Source organism: Chiroxiphia lanceolata, chromosome 10 (genome assembly GCF_009829145.1).
Source record: "Chiroxiphia lanceolata isolate bChiLan1 chromosome 10, bChiLan1.pri, whole genome shotgun sequence".
NCBI lineage: Eukaryota > Metazoa > Chordata > Aves > Passeriformes > Pipridae > Chiroxiphia > Chiroxiphia lanceolata.
This window is the reverse complement of record NC_045646.1, coordinates 5,190,711-5,211,461: the sequence shown is the minus strand read 5'-3', so window position 1 is coordinate 5,211,461 and position 20,751 is coordinate 5,190,711. Positions and strand designations below refer to the sequence as shown.

The 20,751-nt window shown below is 41.8% G+C and overlaps 1 protein-coding gene across 1 annotated transcript; it reads left to right on the top strand.

The window, feature by feature from the left end:
• Positions 1 to 261: 261 nt before the first annotated feature.
• Positions 262 to 20,335, top strand: NCEH1 (neutral cholesterol ester hydrolase 1). Its single transcript, XM_032697700.1, has 5 exons — positions 262 to 432; positions 9,420 to 9,654; positions 11,522 to 11,591; positions 14,009 to 14,180; positions 15,606 to 20,335. The coding sequence occupies exons 1-5, from the start codon at positions 295 to 297 to the stop codon at positions 16,221 to 16,223; spliced, it is 1,233 nt and encodes a 410-aa protein (XP_032553591.1). The 5' UTR covers positions 262 to 294; the 3' UTR covers positions 16,224 to 20,335.
• Positions 20,336 to 20,751: the final 416 nt, after the last annotated feature.

The window sequence follows — 20,751 nt, the reverse complement described above, 5'->3', positions numbered from 1 at the left end:
TCGTGTATCTATCTGCACATCCCCTTCCCGCGGGGGATCCCCACCCGCAGCGGGGCCGCCCCGGGCAGCGCAGAGGACCCTGCAGGGCGGCGGCTCGGAGGCGCGGGCGGGCCCGGGCGGGGCGGCGCTGGGCGGGCGGCGGGGCTCGGCCCGGGCCGGGCACTCGGCCCGCGGGCCGGGAGGAAGCGCCAGCACTTCCTCCGGGGGAGGCCGGACCGGGGGAGGCCGGGCCGGGGGCGGTGCGCGCCCCGCGGGAGCCGCGGCGAGGCGGCCGCACACGGCGCGGCGGGGGCGATGCGGGCCGCCTGGGTGCTGCTGCCGGCGCTGGCCGCGCTCTCCGCCTACTACGTGTACCTGCCGCTGCCCAGCGCCGTGTCCGACCCCTGGAAGCTGATGCTGCTGGATGCCACCTTCCGGGCGGCGCAGCAGATGGTAAGGCGGCCCCGGCACCCGCGGCTCTGGAGGGGCGGGCGGACACCCCCACCACGGGGGGAAGCGCGGCCGCGGTGGCGGTGCCCGCCCTGGGCATCCGCGCAGCGGGAGCGGCCCCGCACCCGCACAGCCCTCCCGGCCGTGCCCTGTGTGGCTGGAGCCGGGTCCCCGGCATCGCTGACATCGCTGGGGCCGGTCCCGCTGCACCGGGCGGTGCCGCATCCAGGAGGAGAAGCGGGGTCGGGTCCCGCTGTGCCGCCCTGGCTGCCGCGGCGAGACCGGGCTGATCAGCCGCGGGTGTCGTCCCGGTCGGTCCGAGCACTGGCGGTGCCATCGCTGCCCCAGGGCTCACCAGGGCTCGGTCTGGTGACCAACTTACCGGCTCTTGGTCAGAAAAAAAAAGAATTCGTGGGGTTTAATCTGATGCATTACGCGTGCCTTAGGGAAAGATCACACATAAAGCTCTTTCAAATATTAATCTGCCTTGATTTGGTGTTTTGTTACTAAACAAAACTCTCTGAATGCTTGATTATTTATTTTTTTTTGTCACAAGGCAGTTGTCACTTCACGATTTCTTCCTTATTTTCTGCCAGTGTTTTTATGCTGACATGAAATATCTCAGAGATGACAAAATTTCTGATAATGGCTTTAGCTGTGAACTTTGCTTTTTTCTAGCGTGATCTGATCTTTTACAGGGACTCATCAGTCATGGTCAGGACTGATGTAGGGCATTACGTATGTGAAAGCTGAAAGTTGTTTTGTTTTTAATTCCCTAGCAGTATCTCAGTTTACTAAATTGGTTCTGAAATGTGCAAAAGCTTGTATTTCAAGCAGATGATGATCCCCTTCAAAAAGGGATTAAATGAGTTAATGGACAGAGGACTCATAAATGGACTAGGTGAGAATGTATGTGCTATGTTCTTAATACAATAACTGTGGATGGTAGGAAGCACGGGGAGAGTGGACTATGCAGTGTCCAAACTTGTATATTCTGCCTGAACAGCTTCTCTGGGTGCCACTGTTGGAGACGGTCTGGGACTAAATAGAACTCTCATCTGCTCCATTGGGACATCTTCTCCTGGTCCAGTTGTATTTCTGAATCAAAGTTTATCTCTAGGATGAAAGGATAAAACCTATTTGCTGTACAGGATAAAACCTGTGCACTTGTATACCCTCACCTATGTCTGATAGGAAAATTATGCAGACATGGCCTACAGTAGCTTAATTCTTCAGTAAAATCTATGGCTTGACATTCACCTGCTCCATGTTTTTAAGTCAAGTGGCTGAATTGCAAGCACTCAGCTTGCCCAGTTCATTGATAAGTACAGACAGAGGGGCCATGGTGCCTGCCCAGCATTCTGCCTGCAAAACACAGTGTCACAGTTTGTTCAGTAACACCTGAATCAAGGCCAGAACCTCTGACTGAAGGAGACCTATCTTTAGAAAATCATATGACTGTGACTATATGTATGTATATTGCTGCTGCCTCAGGTACACATTCAGTTTGTTTAAGTGGAATGTTGGGCATAGATGCATTCTGGTGCCTCTAGCTTGGGAGCTGAAGGGTATCTCTTTTGGGGTATTGTAGAGGTCATAATTGCAAGAGGAGCTGGCAGGACAAAGCCTGGTGGGTGGCAGGTGGAGCAAGATGGCAGGCAGGGCTGGGTGCCCACATTTGTCCCACTCTCTGGGGTGAGGAAGTCTTTGTTAGGGGAAAGTGGTAATTTCTTATTTGTTTAAGTCTCTATTCTTAGAAATAAAAACTTCTGTAGTGAGAAAAATTACTAAACAAGTAACAGTTCCTGTAACATTGCTTACATATCAAAGGGACAAGTGAGTTTTACACAGAAGCATAAAGGAAGTGAGTTGTTAGAGGTGCCCGGATCACATATCAGGTGAGCATTTTGGGGCATTCGTTTCTGAAGAGAAAGAAGGTGCTTCCAAGTGTTCAGAAGTCTTTCTAACACTGAGATAGCACAGTTGGGAATAAGTGGCTGTCATTAAGAAGGAACTGCGTGAACCGGAGGTAGGATTATAAAAGTTAAGCTTGGGTGTTTACTTAAACAGCTTTTGTGTGTGTGTGTCTATAAAATAAAGTGTATGTCCTTTCACAGAGCTCAGCTTCCTCTTTCTCTAACAGCTATTGCAAGGTCAAATGGTTTAACATTTCTCTCGATGTGACTTGAACTTTCACCCACTTCTGAATGTATTTCCAGCATGCTGTTTATTACTTTGCTTTGTAGGTTTGATAGCAGACAGAAATACCTTTCTAACTGTAAAATCTCCAAAATGTAGTGTTGTCCTTTTTTTTCCCCACAAACTTCCACTTGGTTCAAATACAGTTAATTGTCATTTGCTTATTTTGAAATAGATTCGTGAAGACTCTGATGATTAAGTGTGATCGTTTCTTGTTAGGGATAATGTGTTTGCTCGGTGCATTATTAATCACTGTGAATAAAAGACAATAGGGCTGTCCCTGGCTTTCAGCATATTAATGGTAAGGTTTTCACTTGTGCATGTAGAGTTTTGTCCCAGTCAGCTACAAATTTTTTTACAAGCTTGGGACTGAGTCAGTGTCCTGGCTCAGCGTGAAACTTCAACAAACGTTCAAGTATAATCACATGGTTGAAAGAGTGCATAATGCTTATAGGGCAGTTTCTCTAAATAGGTTTCAAAACGTACTACAGAAGGGAACTGATACTAGTCTTAAACTGGGGGGAGCAGAGATAGGAAGAGAGCCTTATCTGAGGTCACAAAAGTTCCAGTGAAGGATACTGATCTGGGTTTTCAGAGCCTTGCTCCTTTGCCCTCTTTAATGCCCTGTGCTGTCTCAGAATAAAAACAGAGGAATTGAAGCTTTAATAATATTAATGAATTGATGTGAAAGTGCTAAACAAAGAATGAGAATAATTTGCCCCTCACCTGTCTCAAAATAGGACATGGTAACATTTTTACAGAAACCTGTAGTATAACACAGTTTGACATCAGAAATTAAAAAATATGTACATACATAGGCATACAGATACATCAGAACTTGGCTTCACTGAAATTTGGAAACCCACATAAAATTAATTGCGGCATTGAGTCATAGATTTAGCTATGGTTAAGAAGTGTCTAAAGCAACGTCTCATAATTCTGCTGTAACAGCAGTATTGATACAGGCATTTTTCACTTCTTCCCCTAATTACTCTCCCTTATAGGAGTAAAGAGAGCAGCATATGTTATTAGCCCTTTGAAGTAAGTTATTTCTGAATACCACTGTCAAGATACTTGCTATTCTGGTGCATGGCAAGGAAGAAAGTTGTTGGGGTTTTTTTTGGAATTGGGACAGCTGTTTGCAAAGGTTCAGAAGGATAAATGGATTGGCATAGAGGCCATAGGTAGACGTATATGGAAGAAGGTAGGCAGCTGTGCAGGGCAAAAAACTCCTCATCAGCCAAGTGTTTCCTTCAAGCTCCTCTGCCACTCACTCATTCTTGGAATAAAATCAATCATGGGACATCAACATTCAGGAGTAAAGAAAACAGTTCTTTCTAACATTTTAATATTTTTCTGCCCATATATTTCAGCATGTGTGACTTCTGGACAGATGTAAATAATAGCTATAGACAGCCAAGAAAGTTGCTGATGTTTCTGGATGCAAGAACAGTTTTGCAATTGGTTTACTGGAAACCAGGTTGTTAGTTGTGACAAGCAACTGTATCTCACAACACTGGCACCTGAGCAGAAACTGAACCACACTGAAAGTCTTGTATGCAGTAACAGATAACTATTTTTGCTATCTGGTGTAAGAGCAGATCCTTGTAGGTGAATAAGGATATGCACAAAACCTCACATTAAAAGGTAATCTAGATTTTACTTCTAATTAATTAACTGAAAAACAGTCTTGCTGGGTTTTTTTCAGTTCTAAAGGAAATTTATACAGCTAAGAGCGCTTCTCTTTGAGGACTGTCTTTATCTAACGGTATTAAAAATACATGTTATATACTGGGCAACAATGTGCTTGAATTGAGAAATCATTTTGTAAAATCACCCTTAAACAGGGTGAACTGCCTGAGATGCACATAAAACAATATGTTCTGCACATTGCTAAATGGGGAAATGATCCTGTTTGTTTTTCACTAACCTCTGTTATTGATTACAGATACTGTAGTTGGCATTTTGGCCTCTAATGTTGATAGAAATATGTTTTGCAAAGCGATGCCAGAACTGACAAGTGTCTGCATCTTTTAAGGTAGGAAGTTTAGACTTACATAGTTCAACCTCCCAGTTCCAGCATCATTACTCAGTTGAGTCATGAGGGAGATTTGGCTCAGTCACGAGTAGTGCTATATGTAAAAGAGCCTTAGCTGTTTGCCTAATTCCTGATCCTCCTGAGGTCAGTGCAGGACCTTGGGCCTGACCAGCTGCAAGGGCAGTGGAGGAAACAGCTGATGTGTTGGGCTCAGTTTTAGAGGCTTTTGTGCATTCTGAACACGACATGTCGCAATAATTCCATGGGTAAAGGTCAGAGGCAGTGTTACATATGGAAGTCACATGAGGACAGAGAGAATCCCAATGTGCTGAGTAGTGTTAGAAGTTGCTAGACATTAGCAACAAAAACTTTTGGTTTACTTTTTTGCAAATGATGGAAATAGAGTACTAGTCCTTGAGGGACATAAATGTAATAGCGGGGAGGGAGCATTTGGAATTCTTCATGAAATTACCAGCTGATGAACCAATAGAAAAATCCAGTTCAGAGACAGATATTGGTGGTTAAAGGTGAAGTAATGGTGCCTCTCTAGAGCAGTACTTTGTTCATTCTGCCTGCTTTTCATCACAGCCCTGACTTCTTTCTTCATTTTTGAAAAAATTCTCCTACACCAACTAAATCTTTCAGTATCTGGTACCCCTCATCAAAGAATTTACCAGAAGGAATGTGGCAGTCTTGAACAGTTTGATCTCTAGTGAGTCTCTGGGCTGTCCTTACCTTAAAACCCCAGTTATGGGAGTGTCCTGGTGAAAGAGGAGTTTGCTTTGCCTGACTTGGTGGAGTGATGGGGAGCTTTACAGTATGAGTGTAAATCACAGAGCTGTCAAGGCAGACATGGGTCACAGGGAGCCAACAGCACAAAATGAAAACCTGCAATTAGAAATGAGCAATAGTCAGTCACTAGGGCTACTGTAATATGTTGATTGAGGTTTTTTGCCAAACTGGCTCAAATGCCTGCAAAATACTCATGTTTGCCCTGCTACCTGCCCAGCCCTGTCTCCCAGGGTCCTGCAGCTCATCCAGCTCTGCCTCGCTTCCCAGCAGCTGAGCTCTCTTGGTGTGTGTCACCCCATTGCTCAGTCCAGCCCATAATGTGAAGTTCACCAGCTAAGTTTCCTCAGAACTACCTGTTCAGAAAACAAAAGTATTTTTTTCAGACAAATGCATAAAATCAATCATTACATGGGAAAACTTGCAGCTGTGACCCAGAGAGAGCAATGTGCTGTGCCTGTAGCTGGCAGAGCAGTTCTGGGCTAGTTGCCCACAGGCCTTTCATCTTTATACTATCTCCTCTTTTTTCTATAGTTTCTTAATTTCCTCCTTGTCCTTTTGATTTCTCTTCCTTTTCTTTAGCTTTTGGTTCGACAGCATTTTCTCTCCCTTTTCACCAGAGAACATCACCATTTTTCCCTTCCCTTCCCTTCCCTTCCCTTCCCTTCCCTTCCCTTCCCTTCCCTTCCCTTCCCTTCCCTTCCCTTCCCTTCCCTTCCCTTCCCTTCCCTTCCCTTCCCTTCCCTTCCCTTCCCTTCCCTTCCCTTCCCTTCCCTTCCCTTCCCTTCCCTTCCCTTCCCTTCCCTTCCCTTCCCTTCCCTTCCCTTCCCTTCCCTTCCCTTCCCTTCCCTTCCCTTCCCTTCCCTTCCCTTCCCTTCCCTTCCCTTCCCTCACACATAATTTCCACATATATTTAAGTGCTATATTTGATAGCCTGCAACAGCCCTGCAGGTTGTAACAGGAAAGGTGGTAAAAATCACAAATACCAGCAAAGATCAAACCTGTAATTGTTCACATGAGATGAAGATTCCAGTTTTATACTGGATTTAAGGCAATCCAGCTGTGGACTGCTGCCAAAAGGGCTGGTCCCATCCTTTGCCCTGCTCCCTCTTCCCTGCCTTGGGGTATCAGTAAGATGGTGACATGGTTGAAGTTTAGTTTTTCCTCTGGTTTTGCTGGGTTCAGATTGAGCTGGTGCAGCAAGGTCATGCTCTGAGGCTTCTGTTTATTAGTGCCACCACAAGAAAGGTGCCAGGGAAGCACAGCCATTGGGATGGGTGCATCTTCTGCCAGGGGTATATTTATATTACAGAGTGCTAAGATATTTTATATATTTTTAAAATATTTATAGAGAAAAAAAAGAATTTTACTTTTAAGAGCTTTGGGCAAGACTAGCTGTTTGCCAGCAAAAAGTGCAATCCTGGTGCCTTTATAAATAACAAGCCAGTAGGCTGATTAGATGGATCTACTTACAAATAATCTGTGTAATAAGTGCTTGGCAAAAAAACTGCCTATGCCTGACAAATAATTAGGACTGTTGCCCTGATGTAGAAAGCATCTCTTCCAGGTTTATGGATTCTTGGAAAGAGTGGTCTATTTCAGGAAAAATAGACATGAAAGAGTGTGGTAACCTGCAGAGGGCCAGGGTGCTCTGAGGTTTGAAGAGCAGGGCAAAACACTTCCCGGTAAACACCACTAAATAGCCTTGAAAACAAAACATTCCTGGTTCCAGGGAACATGTGGTAATCTTGTCTACAAAGAGTGTGAACTAAAGTGGGAGAAAGCAAAAATGAGACATCTACTGCAGCACAGTCAGCCTAAAAAAAAATCTACTAAAACATTGTTTTCCCTGGCAGTATTTCTAAAACTACTTCCCAGTGTTTACCTTCTCTGAGAACCTCCATAGGGCACACGGAGGATCAGACCTTTATCTGGTTACATCGGTGGCAGCCCAACAAATGGTGTGCCAAATTATTAATAGATGTATTGCTCTTCAGATTTCAAACTAGAGCTGGGTTTTCCTGTGGGAATTTTAAGTAATGGTGGGAGAAAAGCACGGGCTGAAACTCATGAGATACAAACAGCCTTGTGAATTCAGGATTTCTTCCTGCCAGGTGGATACTTTGTGTTTCTTCTCCCAGAGAAAAGCCTGACAGTATGAAGAAATTATATTCCATCTAAAAAGCAGCAAACATTTTAAAATTTGGATTCCCACCAAACCATCTCAGCAGGGTGACATTACCACAAGTCAAAGCAAGAAAATAAAGTAGTTTTTGCAAATTTTGGGAGTGGATTCCTTTCCCAGCTCACATAACAGCCCATTGTATTCGACATAGTTTAAAAAAAAAAAAAAAATATCAAAGCTTGTCTTTTTCCTACAGCAATGTAGAAAGTGGAAATGAGGCTGTGCAGGGCCTTTTCTGAAAGCAAATATTTCAAATTTTTTACACCCAAACTAATTAGGACAGAGAAAAAAATTACATGTCAGAGGTTGTGGCTGTAGGAGACAGATCTGCTTTGGCGGGGATGCTGATGAGTGCTTCAAAACTTGCTTTTCCTCTGGAGGTGGGGGTGTGTGCGCAGTTTTTGTGCATGTTAAACTATGGCAACTATCTGTTCTTCACCTTGTGAATGTGGTTAGACCGGTACCTGGGTGACCCCATCGTTCAGGTGTCAGCATCTTTAATTCATTGGAGCAGTTGCACTGCAGTAGTGGGACTGGCAGAATGAAAACAGCAGAGTGGTTGTGTGTAGGAAGGCTCTATATAACAGTACACCTCTTGTTCCAAGTATTTGGCATCTGTTCATAAAATAAAAGGTCCCAGCTGGCAGTTTTCCTCATGGTAGTGTTCCTACAGGTGTACATTAGGTATATATATTACTTTTAACTCCCAGCTCCATTGCCTTGACTGAGAAAGTTGCAGAAAAGGCTTAGCTGATTATACAGTTTCTGAGCTTCATCACTAGGAAACTTCAAAAGGGGAAAACCCCCCCACTACTTTTTCTTTTTAATGGCCTGCCTGGACATCATACTCCCTGCAGTCCTTTGGCTCACCTTTTGCCACCCCTTCTGCACCATCCAGGGAATGGGAACAAGTGTGCACCACAAATACTGTGCAGGTCATATGTGGGGAGCAGGTCGTGACCATTTCAGCTGGAGGAGTGCCTTGAATGGTTCACTGAGAGAAACAGCTTTCTAATCTGTTCAGGGCAAGATTTTAAAAATAAACATGAAAATAAAAGTACTGAGTAGCCAAAGGGGATAAAATCTGTCTCCTCCTACTGTAAGGGGAAAGAAAGATCAGATCATTCTTCATTTTCGTGGTGTTTTACCCCCACAAAAAAGTAACACACTTGAGTCTCTGGGTTTGGGAAAAAGTATCATTAACCTACTGTTGTTCTTGGATAGTGTTTCAGATCCTTCCCAATTCAGCAGGAAAACACAGGACAAGACAATAAACACCCTTATATTCCTTTAAGACCATTCCTGTTTTCAAATTTCTTTGCAGTCTTTGGGAACTTTCTTAATTTGGAAGTAGAAAGACTTATGCTTTGGGGATACCTTTCCACCAAAAAACATTGCCTGTGTGGTATTGCCCTCTGCTGGCACCAGTCTGTGGAGCTTCACAGGTTCCACAGTGGAACATGGTGGTGAGGTTTGTCCCTTTCCAAGGTGTCTTTCAGAGGGCCTGAGCGCTCCTTCACAGTTGTGGTCCACGAAGTGCTCATGGCTTGATTTTTCTGACAACAGAAAATCTTGTATAGACAGCTTTTTGTTTTCATAAAGCTTTAGAAGCACTAAAGGTCCTTGATAATAATTCATTTTCCAGTGAATATTCTAAGAATCCATATTCAGTTTCATGTAGGACCTGCCCTTTGAAGACAGCTACGTTAAACCTCGGTGTGGTATCATATGATATGCTCTGAAGTAACAGAAATTTTTCTTCTTCTTTTTCCCCCCTAGGGCCACCTGATTCACTATCTGAGATTCAGCCATCACTTGATAGTTCTGAATTATTTGATTTCCACCTTTGATTTGTACCAGCTGGAGTCTGTCTCCTCTGAAGACATTAAAGTCACAGATGCTGTTTTTGACGGTGTGGAAGTCAGAGTGTTTGAACCTCCTGCCAGGGGAGATGAAAGCCTCAAGCGCGGCGTTATTTACATCCATGGAGGGGGCTGGGCTTTGGCAAGTGCAAGTAGGTGTCTGCCAGTAATTAAATAGGGTTCTGGTCTGCTTTTCTCCTAGCAGAAAAAGCCAAAAGCTCTTTTTCCTGCCAGGAATGACAAGTATGCTGAATACCTGAATTCAGTAGTAACTGTCTCCACTCTGGTAGATCAGTTCTAAGGAGAGAAGGAGAAAAACATCATGAACACACAGTAAAATATCTTATCTGCACATGAGCTGTAAAAGGATGAAAATGTTAATTTTGTTACATCCTGAGAGGACAAAATAGCTTAAATTCCTGGGATGCCTGAATGGGCTTCTTGGGCCAGTCCCCCACTTTCTGTAGTCATGTGCACAAGTCAATCCTTGGTGATCAGGATCCAGTGACTATCCAGTGTAAGGGGTTTGTCCCATTTTCACAGAATAATTAACAGAAGAGTGAGCTGATCAACACTGCATGTAACAGCCTTGCTAATGTTTGGTTCTTCAATAACACATATGTGGGAATACACTGCTGAGCACAGACAATGGGCAGCACAAGGGAAACACGTAGAGGTTGGTTCCTGTCCCGTAGTCTGGCCTCCTGCCTTAGGGAACCACAGCCACCACAACATAATTACCTTGAAAATTAATGCTGTTTACTGCAATTAACTTGGTAACCACAAATATGATCTGAGAAAGTAAGGTACAGCTATAGGCAAGGATAAGGTAATCACTGATCCCTTCCACATCCTACTGGAGGAAAACAGCCTTGGGAGGAGAACGGGTAATGTGGTTCCTGTGGCTGCTCTGAGATCCAGATCTGATAGGATTCTTCTCCCTTTTCCTTCCCCATTGCTCCTGTCACATCCTGAATTCCTTACAGCCCTGATGCCTTCTGTGGCTTCCTCTATAGGAAAAGAATATTTTAGGGGTTTTCCGAAATGATCCAAAATGCAGACTACATTGACTGCATTTGAACTATGCATGTACAAGTCGTTTAGAGCATGATTTAAGTGAAATTTAGATTCCTGAATAACTTTAAAATCTGGCCTTTACCTGCTTTTGGAAATCCCAGTCTCTTTGTCCTGTAGTCCTGTAGCAGTTAAACATTTTACTCCTCTTCCTACAGAGGAATTGTGCTTTGAGATGGATTTTCTTAGCCCTACCTAAGCAATGTTTGTTAACCTCCTGCCTGCCTCATTTGTTCTTTAACAGTTTGCATATGACTCTTGTTGTGCAAAAAGTTCATATTAAATTGCAATGCTTTGTCTGGGTGATTATAACTTGGCTATGTCAGATGTATCCTGAGTCCAAGGCACAGAAGTTAATGACACAATTGCTACACCTAAATATTAAATTCTCAGTCTAGATACTTCAGGAAACATTTAGTGTCTCAGTATATTTTATAGTACCAGGAACCAACGATTAAGTAACTGGAAAGGAACAAAATTAAAGATAATCAATCCTCTGATAAATAGGATAGCTGTGATTAATCCTCCCTTAAATGAGTAGCTCAGTTGACATTAATGGGGAGACTCATTTGAATCAAAGCAATGCATGCTATAATAAAATGAACCACAAGCAGTGACTCATACAGTGATGACTGTCTCTGGATGCTAAAGCCCCGAAAGCACTGGGTACCTTAAATTTTGGCCAAGTGAGAGAATTGTGATAGGTGGGTGAAATGACGTGCCTCAAGTCACCAAGAAACAGATGAAGAAGGAAACATTAGGCTGCAGGGCTTCTGAAGACATGAATTATGTTCCCTCTGCTACAGTGTGCATTTGGCACTTGATCATTTGCAAGCTGATCTCATTTACTTTGCTTATGAAGTTTGTATATTTTCTGGGAAGGCTCAGGTGCAGCTTTGTGACTATTGACTCTTATGTCCCTAACACCATGTCCTTTTATGCCAGGAACAAGCCTTTACATCAACCTCTGCAGAATCATGGCTGACTCTCTGAACGCTGTTGTTGTCTCTATTGAGTGAGTAATCTAAAGCTAATCAATTAATTTTAAGATATTAGAAATATGTAACATAGCTCTTTTAGCTTTTGCCTTGTCACTGGCTTGTGTATAAGGCTTTAACTTGGACAATAATTCTCTGTACCAGTCCGATATTCTTATCCTTTTAAAATTGCAACAAAATGGCATGGTATAAAAAAATCATTTGGGTTCCTAATTATTTTAGAGGTCATTTTAGAAGGCAGAAGTGTGGGAAAAGAAGGTAGCAGTGAATTCAGTTGGACAAATAGTAAAACGCAATGTTAGTGCATCTCGCAGTTTTACCTGCGTGTAAAGAGTGTAGCTAAAACCTGAGATCACTCAAGTACCAAGTTATGATTCTGTAAATACTTGTGAACTTTAAAAACAATCAAACAAATAAAATCAAACTCGTTTGGACGTGATGTGTACCTGAAAGAGGGCTGAACCACATCTCTGTGCCTCCTCATGTAGAAAGAGGGACTTTTCCCATCCTCAATGGCCACTCCCACTGCTGCAAAGTATATTACTAATATTATATTTAATGTTTATATATGTATCACACTAAATATATCCATATTAAATCCCCCACAAGTCTGTCTATAACCCACAGTTTCTAAGCCGTATTGAGGAAGGGTCTGCCACATAAAAATTAGCAAACCATTTTACCCCTGCTCATTAACCAGAATACACTCCGGGGTCTGGCAGTTTCTGTTGCTTTCTCAATCTCCCACTGTTCCAGTCACCTCTTTTAAGCCTTGTGCTTCCCTCAAGATCAGAAAACTGCCAGACAACAGAGAAGCAGGGCTGCTTTTTTAACACCTTGAACAATTACAAGGTAAACAAATCTCTCACTAGCTAACTGCATTACCTTGATGGCTCCAGCTTGATTGGTACTGTTCCCATCTTTATTGTCACCTTCAATATTTTCTTTTGCAAACCCAATCACTTAATGTAATTACTCAAGTTTTCCACCTGCAATTTGTTACATACCAAGCTTTGTGATCTAATTGCGACTTAATTATATGGAGTTGATGTTACCCATTTGATACTCATTATAGTGTACTTTAAAGGGTTGCCTTTTCTTTTCTTTTTTTTTTTTCCTGCTTTGTTTTTTATTAGTAAAGATAATGAAAACTAAAAAAATCAGTTGTTGGTTATTCCAGATGAGCGGCGATCACAGTATTGAAAAGTTCCTTATTGTTCCTTTTCTGATTTGTGCTGGTATAATTCTGCTTATTGCTCTGAGTTACTATTTACCTCTTCTCCTTAACCATTATATCCTTCAGTCAAGGTGTTTATTCTCAATTAGTCAAGTCTAATTAGATTTCTCTTTGGTTTAATTGCTCATCTCACTTTCACAATCTAAGCACAGTCTGTTACCAGCTTTGCAAGGAGTTCCCAAAGGACACTCACATTCCTACATATGCAAGATATAGATTGCTTTCTGAAGGCAAATCACAATTGGAGTGTGAAACTCGTAATCTAAGTTTAAAATTTATTCTGTGTATAAAACTTCTTTTAGCTTACAGTCTAAAATTAGCTTAAAATCAGAAAACTGAATTTTGGTTTGCTCGGCTCTACTGAGAATGTGTAAAAGGTATTGTTTGAAAAGCTATAAACAGAAGACTTGTTTATGCCTGGTTAAGGCCTGGTTACAACTCTGAGATTTCAAGTTATCCAGTAAATACAAAGAGACTTCTTCTGCACTGTTGTTTAGAAGCTGAGAAAACCTCATGTCTGGGATTCAGCTGCTGGCTGCTCCTGGCAGACTGTTTGCTCTCTCTGCGCCTCAGTCTACCCACCTGCCCAGTGGGTATATTTCTGCTCCTCTCCTTGACAAAGGAAAGGAATTATCAGATCTGTTGCATTGGAGCAAATTGGTATTACTCAATTTTTTGGCTCTTGTTCATTTCATGGCACAGAGGTGCATACAAGGTTTGTTTTCTCCTGAGCATGAGTAAAAATTTGGGGAACAGAACTGCTTAGGTGTTTGACTCAGCAGAGTCTGTTGGGTGAATATGATTTACTCTCCTTCATACTCATTAAGGTGGGAATTTGGATCAAAACCATACTGAGTGTAATGACTCCCGTGCCAAGGGTGTCTTAAGTATTAATTTTTATAATGCATGAGGAAATCCTCTATTGGGAAATCCTAGGTAAGTGCTGCACAGTTTTATACTATCTTGGTGTTATTTATATCTAGTAGGTTCATTTTAATCTTTCTGAATAGTTATAATTAATCTAACATTAATTATAAGAATAGGTTTTACGTAAGTATTACACACCTCCTACTTTCCCCGTAGTATTTATCCTAATGAAATAGTCATTTCCAATAAGGATTACCTGCTATCACCTGTTAATCCTGAAGGAGAGGTACAGTGATGGTAATAATTGTCTCTCATCCCTTTATTTTGTAGATACAGACTGATTCCAAAGGCGTGCTTCCCTGAGCAATACCACGATGCTCTTCGTGCTACAAAGCATTTCTTGCAGCCTGATGTCTTAGCTGAGTATTCAGTTGACCCAAGTCGAATTGCAATCTCTGGTGACAGTGCAGGAGGAAATTTGGCAGCTGCTGTGTGTCAGGAGGTAACATCCAGTGTCTGTTCTGTGTTACAGTACAACAGCCCAGGTCAGCCATGCAGGGAGACTGATGGATTCTTTGTGCTCCATCAACACAAGGTGATGTGCCAGCCCTAAAAGCAGGATGGTACAAGGCCAGCAGCTCACAATATGAATCACTTAGGGTCCCTTCCACCTCAGAGTATTCTGAGAAATTTCTGACTTAATGCAGTTACGAGTTGTTATGGACCAGATTTTAAGAGCAAGTAGCTAAACAATTTTTTTTTTACCCATTTTGCTGGTTAACTCTTTATTTTTCTAAGTAGGCATAGTTTATCGATATAGCTTCCTGTTTTTTAGATAATTGTCTCTGAAAATGTGTTTTTATTTCTTTCAGATACAAATGAAGGACAAAAAAGTACAATAAATGATGCTTAATTCTTCTGCTAAATTTTCTTCCTGTAGCATTTTGCAATTTTAAGGAAATTTTTTTTGTATACCTGCAGTTTAAATGTAAATTAAATCTGAATTTGATCTAGTAAAGAGTTTAAAGGCAGCCTGGGGCAAGTAATAATATTTTTCATGGTTGAGTGAAATATTATTATTACTAACTTTCCTATTGCCATAACCCTTAGTGATAAGAAACCAGATACCACGTCCAGACAATTAATTATCATGACAACCTTGCAATATTGAATTAGGGTGAAAAAATTAATAAGAGGCAATTACAATAAAAGTTTCATTGTTGAGGACTGATAAACGTGATAATACCATGTTTTGGAAAAAGCATTCCTAATTCAATTTTCTGATGCATACTTCTTTTTAAACAAGATAAGATACAATAGAGAATTGAGTATCTTGTGTAGAAGATGAAACAAAGAGTTTGCTGACTCTTCCAGAAAGACGACTGGAGGCACCAAATGAATAATTGGTAGACTCAAATCAAATGCAGGTGGCAGGGTCAATTCAGACACAAAGAGGTACTTCTGCGCTTGGTGAGCCTTTGCTAGAGTAAACCATGGATGCCAACAATCTGCCTTTGCTGAAAAAAAAAACAGTTAGATCAATTCATGGAAGAAAAATCCATGAAAAGCTGTTAAGAGCATGAGCAGCTCCTTTAATTCAGGAAATCCTTCAGCTGCCACTTGTTAAACTGGGCACTGTGTTAGAGAAATGCCACTTTACACTCTTTTTTTTTTAATCTTGTTACACCCTTCAGTAAACTTCTGTCACTGATTTCTATTGGGAACAGGATACTGGGTCTGCCTGATGGCCACGTTACAAGAGGAGAGGAGGTTAAGGCTGCTGATACTTCAGACCAAAGAGCCACATTACGTGTATAAGGGCAGAATTTGGCCTGAAAATTGTCAAATAAACGTTCGCTTGTATGAAATTCTACATTGATATGTGTTTATTTATAATCGCAATTCTGTGTTGTGTTTTCCCCCACAGCTTAGCAAAGAGGAGGATTTGACCATCAGACCGAAACTGCAGGCCTTAATTTATCCAGTCCTTCAGGCATTTGACTTCAATACACCCTCTTACCAGCAGAACAGGAATATGCCCGTTCTTCCTCGCCATGTCATGATCAACTACTGGCTGTATTATTTCAATGGTAACCACGACCTGGCTCACGCACTGCTGATCAACAACCACACCGCTCTGGACGTCGGCCAAGCTCTCTCCTTCAGGGGACGCCTGAACTGGACGTCTCTGCTGCCGCCGTCATTCAAAAAGGACTACAAGCCCGTGGTGCAAACCACGGGCACGGCCGAGATCATCCAGAAGATGCCAGCGCTGCTGGACGTGCGGGCAGTGCCGCTGCTGGCAGACAACGAGACGCTGCAGCTGCAGCCCAAGACGTACGTGCTGACGTGCGAGAACGACGTGCTGCGGGACGACGGGGCCATGTACGCCAAGCGCCTGGAGAACGCGGGCGTGGACGTCACGCTCGACCACTTCCACAACTGCTTCCACGGCTGCATGATATTCACCCTCTGGCCCACTGACTTCTCTGCGGCCTTCCAGACCAGGAGCAGCTACATCAAATGGCTGGATGAAAACCTTTGAAGAGAGAGGGTCCCTCTGGAAGGCACAAGGGGGCGTGAGGCTCTGGTGTCTGATCCTGCGGGAGAGCAAACAGTGAAAAAGTGCACTTTTCCAAATTCTGACTTCATCGTTCAGCTGCAGCTGCTGGGGGTGCAGACCACTAAGTGCAGCGTTTACTAGCTCCGTTGGCCTTGACCAGAAAAGTGTTTTGAGAAATATTTTTTCAAACTTCAATTTTTTTTCCACCTTATTTCAGATGACTATTGCCAAACATAAACAAATTTTGAGCAGGGAGATCAGCATTCCTGTAGGATTCTTAACTGGCTGCAAAATTCAAGCTTTGATTCTTAATTAGGCACAAAGGTTGGGGTTTTCACATGATGTGAGATAAAGCCAAACACCTTCATCTACATCTCAATATGTAAAAATGGGAGCTAGTTTGCAGCAGTGCTGAGCATCTGATGTTACAGTGTGAGCACTCAACTTTGAGAGCAGAGCCATGCATTTGAATGACAAGCATGGATTTAGGTGTTGGCTTTTAGGCACATAGACAAATGGCTCATTTAAATTAAAAAAAAAAAAAAAAGCTCTTCTGGGCAGATGAGATGATGCTCGGTAAGTCCCTTAGCCAAACAGGTAATTCAGCTTTGGAATTTGGTCTTTACTACCTTTTAGTTATTTATATTTTAAAAAAGGACTAAATATATTTTCAATAAAAAGTATGATAGAATACACACAAATATGTAGGGTAAAATAATATGTGTAGCAGCACAATCCAGATTTCTTAGGTGAGTGACCTTCAAAGCTGCTACTTATTTGGCTAAAGAATGTGACTTCATCTGTGTTTAAAGCCTCAGTTGTACGACTCCTTACAGAAAATACTGAGCTTACTACAAATAATCTGCTGTGTGGTTTGCACTAATGTTTGTAATTATTAGTAGAAGTTTTTGTTCATTAACTTTTCCTTTGTGCTTGTAGTCTTAATTGTATTTCCTGCTTCCTGGAAGGAGGGAAGCAAGCAAATAGAAGTGGGCTCCAATATATAGGGAAGATTTAAACCTGAGCTTTGCAGCTGAGCTTTGTCTGTCTTGTAGACTGACCCAAAACACTGGGTAAGCTGATCTTGCTATTGAGCAGCAAATCTCTACAGTTTGAGCCAATCTATAAAGTTCAGACAGGCAGGACAGGGGAGAGAACCCATTCGTGTCAGTATATATTGTCCAGCTTTCAGCAGCAATGATAGTTGTGTCAAAAGCCCAGTGTTCCTGGGCAAAGAAGAGAGAAGGGTAGATTAAATTCATCCTCAGCTTTATCACAGACTCCCTGTGGGGCCCTAGGAGAACAAAAGCAATCTCTTTATGCTCCACTTCTGCCAGGGAGGGAGTAGTAATTTCCTACCTCACAAAGGAGCTGTGAAGCTGAATTCACAGGTGTGTGGGAAGCACAGGGATGTGAATGTAACTGGCAGGCAACAACTCCCATAGCTTTTGACTTTCCATTCTTCTCCAAGATCAGGCTTGGAGCAGCCTGTCCCACAGCTGGAGTGCTGCTGGGCTGTGTGTCCTCCTGGGCAGTTGGCTCATCGCTGTCTTGGCTCCTCTCAGAGTACCCCAAGGTGAGGCTTCTTGGCCCTTGGAGATCATAACAGATTTCATCAGAGCATTTCTTATGGCAGGATTCTGAAAAGTTCTTTTTAAAAAATTCAGACCAGGTACTGGTAGATCGAACTGCCTTCTGACATTTAAAATATATAGAACAGACTATTTTCGCTGGGATTTAAGAAAATGGCTTTGCTGAATCACTGCTTCCTAGAAACATCAGGTTATTAAGTGGTTGTATGTGTTAAGAAAGGCTATTAAGGAGGCAAGGCCTGGATGTCAGCTCAGTCATGCAGGCCAAAACTCATTCCCAGCATAGGTTCACACGGAGATCACAAGGCAAAGCTTTTTCAACAGTGGCCCAGATTCTTCTTCCATTTAGCTCGTTACAAAGACTCGGTGGAATTAGAGCAGCCAAGTGACAATCTGAATCAGCATAAATTTTGATCAAGATATCCAATTAACACTGCAGAAGAATTCAAGCTTTTTATCTAGATTCAAACTCTCTTTCCTCCTTTTCCCCATAAACCCAATAAAGTAGATAGAATTTATGCTTAAAACAGACAGCAACCAAAGTCACGTCTATTCAAAAGACAAATTACTAGTCTGCCCCGGAGTCCTTTTCCATTATATGGAGACAGCTACATTTGCCTGACTTTAAACTATCACTAAAATAGTAAAAAAAATACTGACAACAGGCTTCTTCCTAAATTTCCCACTTGAAGAGTAGACCAAGTCAGAAAAGATGTAATTTATATCTACTTGCTGTCATTAAAAGATAGTATAACTGTAGTACTGGAAAAAAAAGTGGTTGATATTCTTATAAATCCTATAATAATTAAGTTTTCCCGAGAGCTGTCTGCAAAGCTTTAGCTCAGCATTTGTTTATAGCTAAGTTATGAATATCTGCTATGAAGTTATAATATAATTGCTGCTGGTTTTTTAAACTGAAATGAAAGGGAGAGCTGGAATATATATGTTCATGGAGCGGTTGTAAATTTCTTTCATGCACTGAAGCACAATTAAGTCCTGGCACAAGAAATTGTAGTAAGTTTATAACTGGAGTGAACGTGTTTACTGAGTCATCACCAGCCTGGTGCGACACCGGAGATCGCAGCACAGCGTGGATGTTACAGTATTAACTACTTCTGTCAAAGTATCTTGACTACTTTTATCTTGCAGCCATGTGGTTCAATACATGACAGCTGCGAAGATAAGTGATGGATCCTACAACATAGAAAAAGAGGTCTGAGTTCCAGCTCTGAAAAGACCTTTAGTCAACAGCTGCACAAGACACTTGATCACATTCAGTGTAAACCTTGAAATGTTAGTCCAAACTCAGCTTTCCTCCTCCTTTGCTTTGTTCTCCTTTGCATGCAGTCCCCGTGCCCGAAACTGAAAGTTTAGGGTTGTTTCCAGCCGTGCTGCTGCAAGCTCCTAGAAACAGCACTAACTCAGGATTAGGGAAAGCTGATGCCCGAAAGCAAGGGATTAAGGTTAATCCATGTTGCAACATCTCGATTTGTTCATGTGTTTTCCTCCTTCTCCAAGTGTTTCCTCGGGCGTAACTAGCACCTTCATCCCTGGGTTCTTTCACAAAGCGGTTTAGGGCACTTTGCAGGTTGTAGGATCAGACCAGGTGTTTGTAACAATATTTCACCTGTGCATGGTAGAGTCAGTCTTGTAAAAGGAGATACTCTGTAAGTTTGTCTGCTTATCCTTTCCTTAAATCAATGAGTATAGCTAGCTACCATTTTAAGATAGCTTTTCTTCCCATCCTACAATTAGACTTTATCTCTCTACTGCAAGAAAGCTTTAAAAAAGAATAATAAAAAAAGCAAAGACAACTTGCATAACAACCTGTAATGATTCATATCCTGCTTTCATGGACCTGAGCACTATATTAGGAGGTTCCCGGTATTTTGGCCAATATTTGAGACATAAATTGAGGTTTTGTCTCCCTAATTTAGGACCTCTTAAAGTATGGGTGTTCAGCATTTCTGGAAGCTCTGACCTATTTAAAGATGTTTCATAATGCATAAAAATCACAAATAAGTTGAATTTCCTAACCTTAATTTAAATAATTCTAAAATTGCATCCCCAGCCAAAGCAGAAAGGCCATTGTGGGTTTTAAGCCGTATAGATAAAAAGAAATGCTATTTCTTTAAAATGTTGTTTTGTAGCATTTGGGCCTCTGTATTTTTTTAATCTCTTACCAAACTTTATTAGAAACTTTTTAAAATAAAATAAAAACATTAGAACTAGATAAACTTGAGTTAAACCTTTTAAGCTGCTATGATCTGTAACAATGAAGTTAAAAAAAACCAGCTGGTTTAATGTTCTCATATTTACAATGTTCAAAACCCCAAAATACAACATACTTGATGTGAATGCATTCAATAACTTACGCATGACTGATTTTTGCTTTTTTTCCCAGAGCAGGGGAGAAATTTGTAAGATCTAATTACCAGTGTGATTTGAGATGTGCTATCAAAATGAAGAACAAATAAATAAAGTGAAATATGTCTGTGATTTTTGTCTTTTTCACAGGACCACTGATTTTGTATTTCTGAACATTTCCATTTTGATTTCTGGTTGTTTTCAAGGCAGGAAACCTTGCCTGTGCATCTGTGGGCTGCAAGGGTTACTTCCTCCTTCTTTATTTCTGCCAAATGATTAATGGTGACCACATCTGCTGCTGCTGAAGAGTGCATTGTACCTGCTCTAGTGCTGTTGTTCTCTTTCCAGATAAACAGCAGAGCTCATGTTCTCCATTCTGATGTATAATCACATTTTTATATGAATAGGTTATGCGTATGTTTTAGCCAGTGAAAGTCCAGGTTCCTTTTTCATTCCTATTTGCCTTCCTTTCACATTCTTTCTTTCTGAACTGTAACCCATCTTCTGTCCCTGATCTCTCATTTATTGATGATCACAGGAGCATTGCTTTT

Coding starts and splice junctions, on each gene's coding strand:
- NCEH1 (XM_032697700.1), top strand. CDS start 295: ATGCGGGCCGCCTGGGTGCTGCTGCCGGCGCTGGCCGCGCTCTCCGCC. Junction 433..9,419: donor TCCGGGCGGCGCAGCAGATG/GTAAGGCGGCCC, acceptor TTTCCCCCCTAG/GGCCACCTGATTCACTATCT. Junction 11,592..14,008: donor GCTGTTGTTGTCTCTATTGA/GTGAGTAATCTA, acceptor TTTATTTTGTAG/ATACAGACTGATTCCAAAGG.